General features: G+C 41.2%; 1 protein-coding gene across 4 annotated transcripts in view; it reads left to right on the top strand.

Annotated features, from left to right (window-relative positions):
- The window catches only part of ctnna2 (catenin (cadherin-associated protein), alpha 2), an 820,127-nt gene that overhangs the window by 55,029 nt on the left and 747,406 nt on the right, over positions 1-17,692 (top strand). For all 4 annotated transcript variants that reach the window (XM_061880696.1, XM_061880697.1, XM_061880698.1 and 1 more), the window contains exon 3: positions 16,354-16,549. In XM_061880696.1, the coding sequence (XP_061736680.1) occupies positions 16,354-16,549 (196 nt within the window). The remainder of the gene's footprint in view (positions 1-16,353; positions 16,550-17,692) is intronic.

Below are 17,692 nucleotides of genomic sequence, written 5' to 3'. Positions count from 1 at the left end.
GTCTTAAAGCAGCTCTTCCTGAGGGTGTTTCAGTGTTATAACTTCACCTTTATCATGACTTTTTACACCAAAATGCGTCCATTCTCCCTTTTCTGTCTACACACTGTGTCTGCTTGTAAGTACTCTGTGTGTGTGCGTCCCTGCTTGGCACTCAGCATTTAATGGCAAAATTGTAAAAAACGTTTAATTAATTAATTTAATTGCGTTTTTGCTTCATTAATACCACGATACTATACTAGTACCGTACAACCCTACTGCCGATACTGATTATCCATGAGTGATATCGACCAATACCAATCCTGAGAGTAATAGCTACTATCTGTCATTGTAATTTTGCCCTCAGTGTCTTCCTACGTTTAGGGATTTATGCCCTGAACTTTTTAACACGAACAAAACAACATTTGAGAACCTAAAAGTATCTATCTGACAAATCTATTACTCATTGAGGTGAGCGGCTCCACACTGCGTATGGATTCCCTTTTAACCAGTAAATAGCTCTACAATGATGTAATGTAATGTGGCGGCTTTAAGAAGAATTCCCATGTGGAATTAGCGTGTTTGTTAAATAGTGCTAATTGACTCTGCTTGCACACATGTACACTAACTCTATCGCTCACTAACGTCTCGGAAGCTGAAAGCGGAAAATTGAACATCTAGGAAAGGCCAGAGAGATTTACAGCTGAGCAGAGACTCCACTAACTGGTCAGTCTTCTGAGGGAAAAGGCCACACGGCATTTAATGGGATTGATGAGCAATAAAATAGGTGGACAAGGCACACCAAGCCTAACGTACCACGCAGGGAAATGTTAGCTTTTTTCACTGCGGCAGCAGACCTGCAAGGCTGTTAGAACACAATAAAACGGGCAGTTACCGACCGGCAGAATAAGGGCAGGACTGTCTTCTGGTCTGGAAACACAACTTAGGTTGTGTTGCAACATTAGACACACGACTGTGGACTATTTGTTTTGTCTGCCAACGTGTTTGACTACGTCCTTTATTTTGTCTGCCGAGTGTGAGATTTACATGCCTTATTTGTACTGTGAAGAAAGGAAGGAACATTCTAGTCATGTCCTTGTCAGCACAAAGCCGTGGAAGAGCAGACATAGATTGTACAAGGCAGTGTCTTTCAACCCCTGTGTGCCGTGAGATATTGTCTGCTGTGCTGTGGCAAATGATGCAACTTCACCTATTTGGTCCAAAAAGATTTTTAGCAAATCGATAATTATAATCTGCATATAATTTGCCTCCTCAGCCTTCCCGGTAAGGTCTATTCAGGTGTACTGGAGAGGAGGCTATGCTGGATAGTCCAACCTCGGATTCAGGAGGAACAGTTTGGTTTTTGTCCTGGTGGTGGAACTGTGGACCAGCTCTATGCTCTGGGCAGGGTCCTTGAGGGTGCATGGGAGTTTGCCCTACCAGTCTACATGTGCTTTGTGGACTTGGAGAAGGCATTGGACCGTGTCCCTCGGGAAGTCCCATAGGAGAGTGCTTAGAGAGTATGTGGTATGGGACTGTCTGATTGTGGCGGTCCGCTCCCTGTATGATCAGTGTCAGACCTTAGTCCGCATTGCCGACAGTAAGTCGGACACGTTTTCAGTGAGGATTGGACTCCGCCAAGGCTGCCCTTTGTCACCCATCGTGAATTTCTAGGCGCAGTCAGGGCGTTGAGGGGATCTGGTTTGGTGGCTGCAGGATTAGGTCTCTGCTTTTTGCAGATGATGTGGTCCTGATGGCTTCATCTGGCCAGGATTTTCAGCTCTCACTGGATCAGTTCGCAGCCGAGTGTGAAGGGACCGAGATGAGAATCAGCACCTCCAAGTCCCAGTCCATGGTTTCCGCCCGGGAAAGGGTGGCGTGCCATCTCCAAGTTGGGGAAGAGATCTTGCCCCAAGTGGAGGAGTTCAATTACCTAGGAGTCTTGTGAGGAAAGGGAGGATGGTGAGATGGACAGGCGGATCGGTGCGCCGTCTTCAGTAATGCGGACGCTGTCTCAATCCGTTGTGGTGAAGAACGAGCTCCATCCACGTTCCCATCCTCACCTATGGTCATGAGCTTTGGGTTATGACCGAAAGGACGAAATCACGGGTACAAGTGGCCCAAATTAGTTTCTTCCGCCGGGTGGCAGGGCTCTCCCTTAGAAATAGGGTGAGAAGCTCTGTCATCCGGGAGGAGCTCAAAGTAAAGCTGCTGCTCCTCCACATGGAGAGGAGCCAAATGAGGTGGTTCAGGCATCTGGTCAGCATGCCCTAAGGAAGTGTTTGGGGCACGTCCGACCGGCAGGAGGCCGAGGGGAAGACCCAGGACACGTTGGGAAGACTATGTCTCGGGATCCCCAAGGAGGAGCTGGACTAAGTGGCTGGGGAGGGGGAAGTCTGGGCTTCTCTGCTTAGGCTGCTGCCCCCGCGACCCGACCACAGATAAGCAGAAGAAGAAGGATGAATGGATGAATGCCATTGTTTACATTTGGAGAGCAGTGCAATAAGAGGCTACAATGAGGTGAAACAGGCAAGTAGGACACATTGGGAGAGCGGAGGGAGTGCGACCGCATTTTCCTCCAACCGAGAAAGAACAAGTATCGTGTCTTCTTGTGATGCCATCTAAAGGCTGTCACAACAATTGTATAAATGTCCAGAGGAAAAAATAATGGCAGTTGTCTTGGTTGCCCATTACCTTTGTTCCTCAATACATGTTATGTACCTTTGATGTTGACATCATTTGGTCTGGTTTTTAACTTGGTGCTTCCCACGTCCACCTAGCAATGCCGTAGTTGCTTGCAGTCTGTCGTGCTGGCATCATCGCTGCAGTAGGAATTTTGACGGCTGTCACAACCGATCAAGCTCTAAAAGTTAGCCAGCAGAGCCATTTGCCTGCGAAAGTGACAGAGACAGAAGTCAGATGTCTTAGCGGCCGTGATAAAACGGCATGGTGGGGAAGGACCTTGATGTTATCTCTCAGCCAGAAAACTGTGCAGTGTCTGCCATGTTTGCTAAATCCCATTTCCACGCTCCGTCTGTCTGTGTAGACCTCATTGTCCATTCCTGTGGGTGTGTTTTTTTGCTTTAGTGGTAGGGTGTGCGTAGATAGATGGTGGCTCACATAAAGCCTGCTTGCTTTCTTACGATCTTCCGCATTGCGTTATAATTCAACTCGTACAGTGGACAAGAGGCCTGGGAATTATGCACATTTTAGGGAAGTCATGTTTTTATCAGAGGAAATATAGAATTTAATGTTGAAGTGACAAATAAAACGACATAGATTGATAACACTTGAAGCCCTTTACACAAAACCAACTTTCCTTAACTATTGATACCTGTTTTTGTGTATTTGAGATCTGCTTATCTCACGACATAGTGGAGATATTTATAAATAAATCCTGCCTTCCTTTATACTTCTCTAAACCGTTTGTAATTGGCATCATTTGTGACTTTTTTCAATCAGCAGATATCACTCTGTGTATGGCAGATGCTTACCAGAGTCCACCATTGTAGTCAGTTAACACCAGTTAACACCCTCTTGTTTTGGGTGCAGACTGGCTTGTACATGCACATGGATCCTCTGCTGTTGCCATTTCTAATACTTAAAGGAGCTAGAGGTAGGATTCTGGTTGATTTGTTGTGTAGCTACCTTAGCTTTCTAATGTACGACAACAGCTTCACTGTCCTACAGCAAAGTAAAGAATGATTTTCCTATAAAGCTTTTATTTGGATTATTGCCTGATGTGTTTGGCAATGACACCAGTTGGTATTATAATCTTTTATCACATTAGCAAAGTAGCTTGTAGCTACATGTAGGAATCTGGTTGATTTGTTGTGTAGCTACCTTAGCCTTCTAATGTACGACAACAGCGTCACTGTCCTGCAGCAAAGTAAAGAATGATTTTCCTATAAAGCTTTTATTTGGATTATTGCCTGATGTGTTTGGCAATGACACCAGTTGGTATTATAATCTTTTATCACATTAGCAAAGTAGCTCGTAGCTACATGTAGGAATCTGGTTGATTTGTTGTGTAGCTACCTTAGCCTTCTAATGTACGACAACAGCGTCACTGTCCTGTAGCAAAGTAAAGAATGATTTTCCTATAAAGCTTTTATTTGGATCATTGCCTGATTTGTTTGGCAATGACACCAGTTGGTATTATAATCTTTTATCACATTAGCAAAGTAGCTCGTAGCGTAGCTTACTTTGTAGCCGGCTTGAGCCTTTATTGTTCACACAGGGTTGAAGCAGCGGTGCAGAGAATGTATCAACAGATATGATAGAATAGCAAAGCCTTTTTTTGTCACGATACTCATGTGCAGGTTAAAAAACAATGCAAAAGATGGATGCCAGGGCAGGGTCAAAGGTTCACTCAGCGTGAAGGAGCGTGGGTGGGAGGGGTTCATTTGCATCCAACAACTCCCACCTCTTAAAAGAGAAAGTAGCTTGAAGATAGGTCTGTTAAAACTAAATCCATGCCAAAGAAGCAGCACTTTAAATAATAAAACCCCCTGTATTGAGGCAGGTCTATATACAGTATTAGGTGCTGGGAGATAACTGTACCCTTGGGCAAAATAAAGTTGAATCCGATGCCAGCCCGAGGATTTTCACACCCACCTCCATGCGGCGTTAATCTTATAAAGTTTGTTTTTGTTTTCCCCCACAAGCTCGTTGTCGGTACATTTTGGCACCTGCGTGCAGAGGCAGCATTACACTTCCTTATAAAAATAGCAGCGTTAAATCTGAATGAAGCCAGCTTAGCTGCGAGCTCCTTCATTAAATATACATCAGGCTTTTTGAAGCCACTGTTGAGGAACAACACATCAAGGAGCCGTGGCTCGTGTGAGCCTGTCCCCCGTGGAAAGACTCGTCTCCTTGTGATCCACAGTGATACATCAGGAGCAACCAAGGAGGACAAAAGCATGAGAGACGGGCGACCATGTTGGAGATCGCTCCCACCTTTTAGATAGCTCGGTTCTCTCTCTCCAGCGCTGGTATCACAATTGTTTGAACTTGTGCACAATAAATTGTTCATCTCTAGATCTAAGACAGCCTTAGAAGTAAAGAATATTTTGGGGAACCAAGTGGAGGAGTTCAAGTACCTCAGAGTCTTGTTCACCAGTGAGGGAAGAGTGGATGGTGAGATGGACAGGCGGACCAGTGCGGCGTCTTCAGTAATGCGGACGCTTTATAGATCCGTTGTGGTGAAGAAGGAGCTGAGCCGGAAGGCAAAGCTCTCAATTTACCGCTCCATCTATGTTCCCATCCTCACCTATGGTCATGAGCTTTGGGTTATGACCAAAAGGACAAGATCACGGGTACAAGTGGCCTGAATGGTGGTGGGTCTCTCCCTTCGAGTTAGTGTGAGAAGCTCCTCAATCTGGGTTTAGCGCAAATTAAAGCTGCTGCTCCTCCACATGGAGAGGAGCCAGATGAGGTGGTTCGGGCATCTGGTCAGGATGCCACCCGAATGCCCTCGACCGGTAGGAGGCCACGGGCAAGGCCCAGGAGACGTTGGGAAGACTACCGTATTTTTCGGATTATAAATCACTCTGGAGTATAAGTCGCACCGTCCGAAAATGCATAATAAAGAAGGGGGAGAAAATATATATAAGTCGCACTGGAGTATAAGTCGCATTTTTTGGGGAAATGTATTTGATAAAATCCAACACCAAGAATAGACTTTTAAAAGGCAATTTAAAATAAGTAAAGAATAGTGAACAACAGGTTGAATACAGTAAGTGTACGTTATATGAGGCATAAATAACCAACTGAGAAGGTCAATCAATCAATTAATCAATCAATCAATCAATCAATCATTGTTTATTTATGTAGCCCTAAATCACAAGTGTCTCAAAGGGCTGCACAAACCACAACGACATCATCGGTACAGAGCCCACATAAGGGCAAGGAAAAACTAACACCCAGTGGGACGTCGGTGACAGTGACAATGATGGCTATGAGAAACCTTGGAAGGGCATTCCAGAGTACTGGAGCCCGAATGGAAAACGCTTTATAGCCCGCAGACTTTTTTGGGCTCTGGGAATCACTAATAAGCCGGAGTTCTTTGAAAGCAGATTTCTTGCCGGGACATATGGTACAATACAATCGGCAAGATAGGATGGAGCTAGACCGTGTAGTATTTTATACCTAAGTAGTAAAACCTTAGAGTCACAACTTAAGTGCACAGGAAGCCAGTGCAGGTGCCTGCTATGTTAACCTAACATATTATGCTAAGAGTCATTCAAATAACTATAACATATATAACATGCTATACCGTTACCAAACAATCTGTCACTCCTAATCCATAAATCCCATGAAATCTTCTTCCTCGGTGTCGCTTCTAAACAACTCTGCCAACTCCTAAGGTATTAGCCGCTTCCTCTTGTCCTTTTCTGCTGCATATTTCACTACATCCAGCTTGTAATCTGCAGTACATGATATCCTTTTCGCTGACATTTTTGTTCAGCCCTTCTTAGGGGTGTAACGGTACGTGTATTTGTATCGAACCGTTTCGGTACGGGGGTTTCGGTTCGGCACGCGGGCGTACCGAACAAGTTCGGAAGCCGAAGTCTTCACAAACTGCTCTGCTTTCTGCCTCTGTCTCTGCCTCATTGTCCTGCCCACACAACCATCTGATTGGTTACATACAAAGCCAATCAGCAGTGCGTATTCAGAGCGATGTAACAGCCAATCAGCAGTGCGTATTCAGACTTCGGAGCGATGTTGTCAATGCTTTAGCGTCGAGCAGATATTCGTCTAGCAGGGGAGGAGCGGACTCTACCCAAATTATACTAAACACTTCCCAGTCACAACTACTACTAACATCACTATGAGCCCGTTGACCTTCTAGAAACTTAAACTGCAGCTCAGCTCGCTCACAGAATAGGCTTGAGATGAAGGCTAATTAGCTTTTAGCGTAACGTTAGCTCATTTTTCTGTGTGTGTGTGTGTGCGTGTGTGTGTGTGTGCGTGCGTGCGTGTGCGTGTTTTAGGGGCAGCAAAGCTCTGTCTGTCTGTTATTTCATTGAACTCCATTGTGTTCAGGGATGAATAGTCTCTCCTATTGCAATTGTACTATTTTTCAGCTATAGTTACATGAATCATTAGTAATGTAGCAGCCTAGTTTTGAATGGCAGGGTCCCTGCTATCACATGTTGATACAAATACAACATTTACATAATAAAAGTCAGCTACAGGCTTCCCAAATGCTGTTATAAATTAAGCATGATGAGTTGACATTAAACAGTTTCAATGGAAACTGTTTAATGTTAAACTTTTTGTATGTAGAAGAAAGGTTTTTTCATTTTATTTAATCAAAGCAACAACTTGAGGCAGTTTAATGTGTAGTAATGTGGGCAGAATTATTATAGTGTTCCCAATGTTAAAAGGATAAAGCCATTGTTTACAAATTTGGTAAATAAATAACCAAAAAATTAAATATTTTGTTGATTTCTTACTGTACCGAAAATGAACCGAACCGTGACCCCTAAACCGAGGTACGTACCGAACCGAAATTTTTGTGTACCGTTACACCCCTAGCTCTTTTCGCCTTTTATAAGTTACTGCCAACGATGAAATGATCTACTTTAATAGCTACGCAGTAGCATAAAGCATCCCATGACCCACAATGCACTTCTGCCATGACCCTCCCCGGCCCAATTCTTATTGGTTGACGTGTGTGTGACGATTGCTGACATTTTCTCCGTCTCTTCCGCGAATATGATAAATAATATTATTCGATATTTTATGGTAGTGTGTTAAAAATTTCACACACAAATCGCTCCAGAGTATATGTCGCACAAAACTATAAAAAAAACTGCGACTTATAGTCCGAAAAATAGGGTATGTCTCCCAGCTCGCCTGGGAATGCCTCGGGATCCCCCGGGAGAAGCTGGACCAAGTGGTTGGGAGGAGGGAAGTCCTGGCTTCCCTGCTTAGGCTGCTGCCCCCGTGACCCGACCTCGGATAAGCGGGAGAAAATGGATGGATGGATTGAAAACCACTACCACTGTTCTTTTTAATCTAGCAACTGGGGTGGCAGTTTTTTACTGTAAAAAATGTGGTACTGTTTTTACATTGCAGTGATAAAGTGTAAAAACAACAAACAAAAACACTGCAAGGCAGCTCAGTCGAAAGAATTTTACCTTAAAAAAAAATTCAGTAATATGTTGTAAAAAACACCGTGACTTTTACCGTGGAATCTATTGCCATTTTTACAGTTCAATGGATAACTTACTTTCAAATCATAAGTCCAGCAAATATTTAAGTATGTTTTTTTATTTTAACAGAGAAAACTTAAGAAAGTATGACATTGTGATATTTGTGGCAATGTTGGATACTATTAAAGTTTATAAAGGTGTGCAGTTTCATGCAGTACATCTTTTTTCTGTCAAAATGGACAAAAAAACTCTAAATACATTTAGTACAAACCCCGTTTCCATTTGAGTTGGGAAATTGTGTTAGATGTAAATATAAACAGAATACAATGATTTGCAAATCCTTTTCAACCCATATTCAGTTGAATATGCTACAAAGACAACATATTTGATGTTCAAACTGATAAACATTTTTTTTTGCAAATAATCATTAGCTTTAGAATTTGATGCCAGCAACACGTGCAAAGAAGTTGGGAAAGGTGGCAATAAATACTGATAAAGTTGAGAAATGCTCATCAAACTCTTATTTGGAACATCCCACAGGTGTGCAGGCTAATTGGGAACAGGTGGGTGCCATGATTGGCTATAAAAGCAGCTTCCCAAAAAATGCTCAGTCTTTCACAAGAAAGGATGGGGCGAGGTACACCCCTTTGTCCACAACTGCGTGAGCAAATAGTCAAACAGTTTAAGAACAACCTTTCTCAAAGTGCAATTGCAAGAAATTTAGGGATTTCAACATTTACGCTCCATAATCTCATCAAAAGGTTCAGAGAATCTGGAGAAATCACTCCACGTAAGCGGCATGGCCGGAAACCAACAAAGAATGACCGTGACCTTCCATCCCTTAGACGGCACTGTATCAAAAACCCACATCAATCTCTAAAGGATATCACCACATGGGCTCAGGAACACTTCAAAAAACCACTGTCACTAAATACAGTTGGTCGCTACATCTTTAAGTGCAAGTTAAAGCTCTACTATGCAAAGTGAAAGCCATTTATCAACAACATCCAGAAACGCCGCTGGCTTCTCTGGGCCCGAGATCATCTAAGATGGACTGATGCAAAGTGGAAAAGTGTTCTGTGGTCTGACGAGTCCACATTTCAATTTTTTGGGGTAAACTGTGGACGTGGTGTCCCCCGGATCAAAGAGGAAAAAAAACATCCGGATTGTTCTAGGCGCAAAGATGAAAAGCCAGCATGTGTGATGGTATGGGGGTGTATTAGTGGCCAAGGCATGGGTAACTTACACATCTGGGAAGGCACCATTAATGCTGAAAGGTACATGCAGGTTTTGGAGCAATATATGTTGCTGTCCAAGCAACATTATCATGGACGCCCCTGCTTATTTCAGCAAGAAAATGCCAAGCTACGTGTTAGAACAGTGTGGCTTGGTAGTAAAAGAGTGCGGGTACAAGACTGGCCTCCCTGCAGTCCAGACCTGTCTGGACTGCAGGGATATAAATGTGTGGCGCATCATGAAGTGTAAAATATGACAGCGGAGACCCCGGACTGTTGAACGACTGAAGCTCTACATAAAACAAGAAGGGGAAATAATTCCACTTTCAAAGCTTCAACAATTAGTTTCCTCAGTTCCCAAACATTTATTGAGTGTTGTTAAAAGAAAAGGTGATGTAACACAGTGGTGAACATGCCCTTTCCCAACTACTTTGGCACGTGTTGCAGCCATGAAATTCTAAGTTAATTATTATTTGCAAAAAAAAAAAAAGTTTATGAGTTTGGACATCAAATATGTTGTCTTTGTAGTGCATTCAATTGAGTATGGGTTGAAAAGGATTTGCAAATCATTGTATTCCATTTATATTTACATCTAACACAATTTCCCATCTCATATGGAAAATGGGTTGGTAAGAAAAGGTAAGGTACTTTATTAATGCATATTATTTCCAAGCTTTTGCAGGCCATGAGTTGGACACCTGCCATCTACAGTATTGCTTTTTAAAGCACACTTTCCACATGACTTCAATGGAAACAATTAGAAATGCTTACCATACGTCTTCATATGAGGGAATATTGGTGAAGCAACTCGAGAAGACCTAGACCTAAGACCAGGACCTAAAACCAATCCAGGCATTCTTTCTTCCTGGCACTCCTGGATGCTGGACTGAGCAGCGATCTGCAGTCGCTGCATTCTTCTGGCTGCATCCTGCCTGCTTAGCACAATGGCTGAATCGACTGAAGCCGCTGAATAAAGAAGTGGGACATTTCAACAATCCATCTCTGCAAATGCATTTTCCCGGGTGGCGTTAATTTACTGAGTCATTTCCGGCTGTTGGCGGTGCATCTGCTGTTTAATGACATGAGCCGCCCCTATATTGCTTATTGCTGTGTAGGATACTTACAACAATGAAGTGCTTCTTTCACCGAGCAGGTGCACTGCAAACACCCCGTGCACATGGTGATTGGTAGGGCCGGGCATACCCATCTGCAAGACCAACACCAGTCAAGTTGTCACCTTCTGTAAATGCTCAATAAAAAGAGAATACAAATGGTCCTTTTCAACTTATTTTCAATTAAATAGACTGCAAAGACAATATATTTCATCTTCACCCTGAGAAACTCTTATTTTTTGCAAATATTAGCTCATTTGGAATTTGATGCCTGCAACATGTTCCAAAAAAGCTGGCACAGATGGCAAAAAAGAGTGAGAGAGTTGAGGAACATTAACAGTGCAATACGTTTTCATAATATGGTCACTACTGCCTACTTTGTCTTGTTATATTCTTATTTTATTGTTATATTGTTATTCCCATTGTTTTTATTCTTTTTGTAATATTTCTCTATTTTGTTTCCTTTTAAACCCCCATTATTTACTTTATACTTTTTTTTTTTTAAATAAAGTACCATCTATCTATCTATCTATCTATCTATCTATCTATCTATCTATCTATCTATCTATCTATCTATCCATCTATCTATCTATCTATCTATCTATCTATCTATCTATCTATCAAAGACTAATTTGGAACATCCCACAGGTGAACAGGCTAATTGGGAACAGGTGGGTGCCATGATTGGCTATAAAAGCAGCTTCCAGGAAATGCTCACTCATTCACAAACGAGGACGGGGCGAGGCTCACCACTTTGTCAACAAATGCCTGAGCAAATTGTTTATGAAAAACATTTCTCAAGCAGCTATTGCAAGGAATTTAGGGATTTCACCATCTACGCTCCGTAATATCATCAAAAGGTTCAGCGAAGCCATAGCGTTTCTCCTCGAATGGATTCTTTATCATCCCTCCAAGTGACGTTTGTAAGTTTTGGCAGCAGATACTAAACATCACCCAAATTGTCCCAGCACTTGTGACTGGATGCTGCATACTTCCACGTTTCTTTATCATACTTATACATACTTCCATGTGTCTTTATCAAACTTATACATACTTCCACGTGTCTTTATCATACTTATACATACTTCCACGTGTCTTTATCATACTTATACATACTTCCACGTGTCTTTATCATACTTATACATACTTCCACGTGTCTTTATCAAACTTATACATACTTCCATGTGTCTTTATCATTCTTATACATACTTCCACGTGTCTTTATCATACTTATACATACTTCCACGTGTCTTTATCATACTTCTACATACTTCCACGTGTCTTTATCATACTTATACATACTTCCACGTGCCTTTATCAAACTTATACATACTTCCACGTGTCTTTATCATACTTATACATACTTCCACGTGTCTTTATCAAACTTATACATACTTCCACGTGTCTTTATCATACTTATACATACTTCCACGTGTCTTTATCATACTTATACATACTTCCACGTGTCTTTATCAAACTTATACATACTTCCATGTGTCTTTATCATTCTTATACATACTTCCACGTGTCTTTATCATACTTATACATACTTCCACGTGTCTTTATCATACTTATACATACTTCCACGTGTCTTTATCATACTTCTACATACTTCCACGTGTCTTTATCATACTTATACATACTTCCACGTGCCTTTATCAAACTTATACATACTTCCACGTGTCTTTATCATACTTATACATACTTCCACGTGTCTTTATCATACTTATACATACTTCCACGTGTCTTTATCATACTTATACATACTTCCACGTGTCTTTATCATACTTATACATACTTCCATGTGTCTTTATCAAACTTATACATACTTCCACGTGTCTTTATCATACTTATACATACTTCCACGTGTCTTTATCATACTTATACATACTTCCACGTGTCTTTATCATACTTATACATACTTCCACGTGTCTTTATCAAACTTATACATACTTCCATGTGTCTTTATCATTCTTATACATACTTCCACGTGTCTTTATCATACTTATACATACTTCCACGTGTCTTTATCATACTTCTACATACTTCCACGTGTCTTTATCATACTTATACATACTTCCACGTGCCTTTATCAAACTTATACATACTTCCACGTGTCTTTATCATACTTATACATACTTCCACGTGTCTTTATCATACTTATACATACTTCCACGTGTCTTTATCATACTTATACATACTTCCACGTGTCTTTATCAAACTTATACATACTTCCATGTGTCTTTATCATTCTTATACATACTTCCACGTGTCTTTATCATACTTATACATACTTCCACGTGTCTTTATCATACTTCTACATACTTCCACGTGTCTTTATCATACTTATACATACTTCCACGTGCCTTTATCAAACTTATACATACTTCCACGTGCCTTTATCATACTTATACATACTTCCACGTGTCTTTATCATACTTATACATACTTCCACGTGTCTTTATCATACTTATACATACTTCCACGTGTCTTTATCATACTTATACATACTTCCACGTGTCTTTATCATGCTTATACATACTTCCACGTGTCTTTATCATGCTTATACATACTTCCACGTGTCTTTATCATACTTATACATACTTCCACGTGTCTTCGTCATACTGGAGCATATTATATATATATTGCCTTCTGCTCTTTTGTATACTGCAAAGCATAACATGGTGTAACGCGTGTGTGTGTGTTTGTTGTGTAACAGGTTTGTGTGTGACAGTAATAATTAAATATTGATCCCAAAAACATAGTTTGAAGTAAACACGCCACTGCCCTTTATGATGAGTTTTCATGAGCATGGGAATATAGAGTGCAGAGTCAATATATGAAACATGCTGTGAGTCATTCCCTGTTCTGACCAAACCAGGACAACCTGCTGTGAATATGGCGACCCAGCTCACATATCATTAAGAATTTGGCTGTGAATCGATGTGGTTCAATTTGATACGAGTCTTGGGGGAGTAACGATTCAATTCAGAATCGAATCTGGATTAATTGCGATTCTTGATTCAAAATTGTCAGGTTCACACACTGATGATGTATATTAGACAAGACAAGAAGCAAAGGAATCCAACAGAAACAGGATTCAATTTAGCTCATGAGGAGAAAGGTGTGGGTTGCACACTCAGGTACAGCCACCCACCACGCTCTGAAGGCGATCTCAATGCGCTTCTCCTCTATTTGGGCATTTTGTAATTCCATTCCATTACATTACGCAGCTGATCCTAAGGGGAGGGGGTTCATAAACCGTTCAAAGAAAAGGTGCCTGGCGGTGTCAGGTTTTCCCCCTCTCTGCTTTGTAGACCTCAGGTCATGACAAGGTCTTCCTTTGGCTGTTCAATAGATCAAAGAAACCGACAACTCCACGTCGCATCCTTTTTCCTTGATAAGGACAAAGACAGCTTTTGTCTTATCGCAGGCCAGCCTGAACTCATGAGAAAATAAGTTGTGTGATATATGCAATCATTCTGACAAAAATCAAGACTTTTTTCAATAACATTGGGTGCCAGCTCTATGATTAACGACATCAAATAGATAAATAGCACTGATCAAATTCTCTCTTACTTAAAAGTCAACTGCTTTTGTATGATGAAAGCATTTCCCAAACATTTAATGAACTGGCTGGACAGGACAGATTTGAAGGGGAAAAAAAAATATATATACAGTATAAGTATACAGTAGTGGTCAAAAGTGTACGTACACTTGTAAAGAACATGATGTCATGTCAGTTTCCAATCATTTCTACAACTCTTATTTTTTTGTGACGTAGTGATTGATACCATGAATTGATTAACGTGGACCCCGACTTAAACAAGTTGAAAAACTTATTTGGGTGTTACCATTTAGTGGTCAATTGTACGGAATATGTACTGTACTGTGCAATCTACTAATAAAAGTATCAATCAATCAATCAATCAATTGGAGCACATACTTGTTGCTTACAAAAAAATATTCCTGAAGTTTGCTTTTTTTATGAGTTTATTATGGCTCTACTGAAAATGTGAGGGTCAAAAGTATATATACAGCAACATACATGATCAGTTTCGGCTACAATCAAATCAAATGAGCTTCATGGCCTCTTAACTTCACATGAGTGATTATGATTGACGTCACCAGTTGACTTCTCTGAGCACATTTAAACATGTGATGCGGTCATTAGACTCGCTTACAAACGCCACAATGGGAGAGTCAAAGGAACTTTGCACAGATTTGAAAAAAAGTTGGGTCTTGGGTGCAGTTGGGTGTTCCAACAGGACAATGACCCCAAAAAACACGTCAAAAGTGGTTAAATCAGGCTAAAATGAAGGTTTTAGAATGGCCTTTCCAATGTCCTGGACAATGCTGAAGAAACAAGTCAAAATTTTATCGAGGAGTGGTGAAAAACGTAAGCAGAAGCTTGTGGATGGCTACCAAAAGTGCCATATTGCAGTCAAACTTGACAAAGGACATCCATCCATCTTCTTCCGCTTATCCGAGGTCGGGTCACGGGGGCAACAGTCTAAGCAGGGAAACCCAGACTTCCCTCTCCCCATCCACTTCTTCTAGCTCTTCCCGGGGGATCCCGAGGCGCTCCCAGGCCAGCCGGGAGACATAGTCTTCCCAACGTGTCCTGGGTCTTCCCCATGGCCTCCTACCGGTTGGACGTGCCCTAAACACCTCCCTAGGGAGGCGTTCGGGTGGCATCCTAACCAGATGCCCGAACCACCTCATCTGGCTCCTCTCGATGTGAAGGAGCAGCGGCTTTACTTTGAGTTCCTCCCGGATGGCAGAGCTTCTCACCCTATCTCTAAGGGAGAGCCCCGCCACCCGGCGGAGGAAACTCATTTAGACCGCTTGTACCCGTGATCTTATCCTTTCGGTCATGACCCAAAGCCCATGACCATAGGTAAGGATGGGAACGTAGATCGACCGGTAAATTGAGAGCTTTGCCTTCCGGCTCAGCTCCTTCTTCACCACAACGGATCGGTACAATGTCCGCATTACTGAAGACGCCGCACCGATCCGCCTGTCCATCTCACCATCCACTCTTCCCTCACAAGTAAGCAAATATTAACATTGCTGTATGTATACCTTTGACATTTTCAGTAGAGCCATAATACATTCATTACAAAATCAAATTTCACGAATGTTTTTAGTGAGCAACAAGTATGTGCTCCAATCACTACATCACAAAAAATAAGAGTTGTAGAAATGATTGGAAACTCAAGACAGCCATAACATCATGTTCTTTACACGTGTACATAGACTTTTGTCCCTAACAGTTTTTTTTATATATTATTTAATTGATTATTTTTTTTAATCAATTCATAATTGTTTCAATTAACAATTGGGATTAATTCAAAAATCATTTTTTTTTTGACACTCCTAATATAGAACACAGCTGTCAACCATGAATGATTCCTCTGTAGAAATGTTGTTGACGTGCAGTAATTGCCAGTTTAGTGATATGGACTGGCATCTGTCATGTTTGTCATCACTTCATGTCTGAGGGCACCAACAAGGCTGCTCCACACCTGCATCGTGAAGTGAAGTGAATTATATTTATATAGCGCTTTTTCTCTAGTGACTCAAAGCGCTTTACATAGTGACACCCAATATCTAATTTTTACAATCAAACCAGTGTGGGTGGCACTGGGAGCAGGTGGGTAAAGTGTCTTGCCCAAGGGCACAACGGCAGTGACTAGGATGGCGGAAGCGGGGCTCGAACCTGCAACCCTCAAGTTGCTGGCACGGCCGCTCTACCAACCGAGCTATACCGCCTCATCGTGGCATGAATCCCTCACCAAAGAGGAGGAAGGAGCGATGATCCCACCCATACATTATAACCTCTGCATGGTGTTTGACCTTGTCTAGGTGACCACGCTGGTCAACACCAGCAACAAAGGGCCGTCCAGTAAGAAGAAGGGGCGCTCCAAGAAGGCCCACGTCCTGGCCGTCTCTGTGGAGCAGGCCACGCAGAACTTTCTGGAGAAGGGGGAGCAGATCGCCAAAGACAGCCAGGACCTGAAGGAAGAGCTCATCGCTGCCGTGGATGATGTCCGCAAGCAAGGTGAGCTCGGCCGGTCATTGTCTCTTTCCCTGTTTTCTCTTGCTGAACTACCTGCTGCCTCACTTGCTTCACCACCAGGGCTCGGGAACCTATTTGGCTGAGAGAGCCATGAAAGCCAAATATTTAGGGACCGAATGTCCCTTTGGGACAGAGGACCCTATTGAATTTCGTTTTATTCTTTCTTTATTATTATTCCGCAGCATTGAGCTGTAATTTGACCCCCTTAACATGCTTCAAACTCACCAAAACACACACATCAGCACTGGCGAACATTGCGATTTAATCAAAAATCCTAACTCCAAAACTAGCATGTTGACAATCAAAGGCCAATACATTCACATCTTAATTGGATAAAGTGCAAGCAACACTTTAGGTTGAAACAACAGGAGGAAACACTTTCAACTGCATGTCTTTCTGTCTCCAAAACCAACATTAGGACCAAATCCACACAACATTTTAAGCAGTATTGTGTTCTACATATGTCCAGCATCAACGCTCATACATCACAGACCTTTAAAAAATTGTGTTTTGAAGAAACATTTCAGGTCAGCAGTGGTGTTTAAAGTCCCGGGTGGTCTTGTTCGGATGTGTCAATTTTTTTAGCGTTGTACACGTAAATTACTCAGGCTTCTCTTTGTAAAATGCAGCCCCAGGATGGAATTGGATTGTAACAAATATATATAATTATACATGTGTGTGTGTGTGTGTATGTATATATATATATATATATATATATATATATATATATATATATATATATAATATATATATGTGTGTGTAAGTGTATGTATGTGTGTGTGTATATACATGTAGATATTTATATATGTGTATACATATATATGTATGTATGAATATGTATATATGTGTATATATATACATATGTATCTATACATATGTATATATGTGTATATATATACATATGTATCTATACATATGTATTTATGTGTGTGTTTGTGTATGTATATATTATATATTTATACTATATATATATATATATATATACTATATATGTATATGTGTGTGTATGTGTGTCAATGTATATATATAAGTATGTGTGTGTATGTATGTATGTATATGTATATATATATGTATATATATACTATATACATATATACTATATATGTATGTATATGTATGTACAGT

This window comes from Nerophis ophidion, linkage group LG20 (genome assembly GCF_033978795.1).
Source record: "Nerophis ophidion isolate RoL-2023_Sa linkage group LG20, RoL_Noph_v1.0, whole genome shotgun sequence".
Taxonomy (NCBI): domain Eukaryota; kingdom Metazoa; phylum Chordata; class Actinopteri; order Syngnathiformes; family Syngnathidae; genus Nerophis; species Nerophis ophidion.
This window is presented reverse-complemented; position numbering and strand designations above follow the sequence as displayed.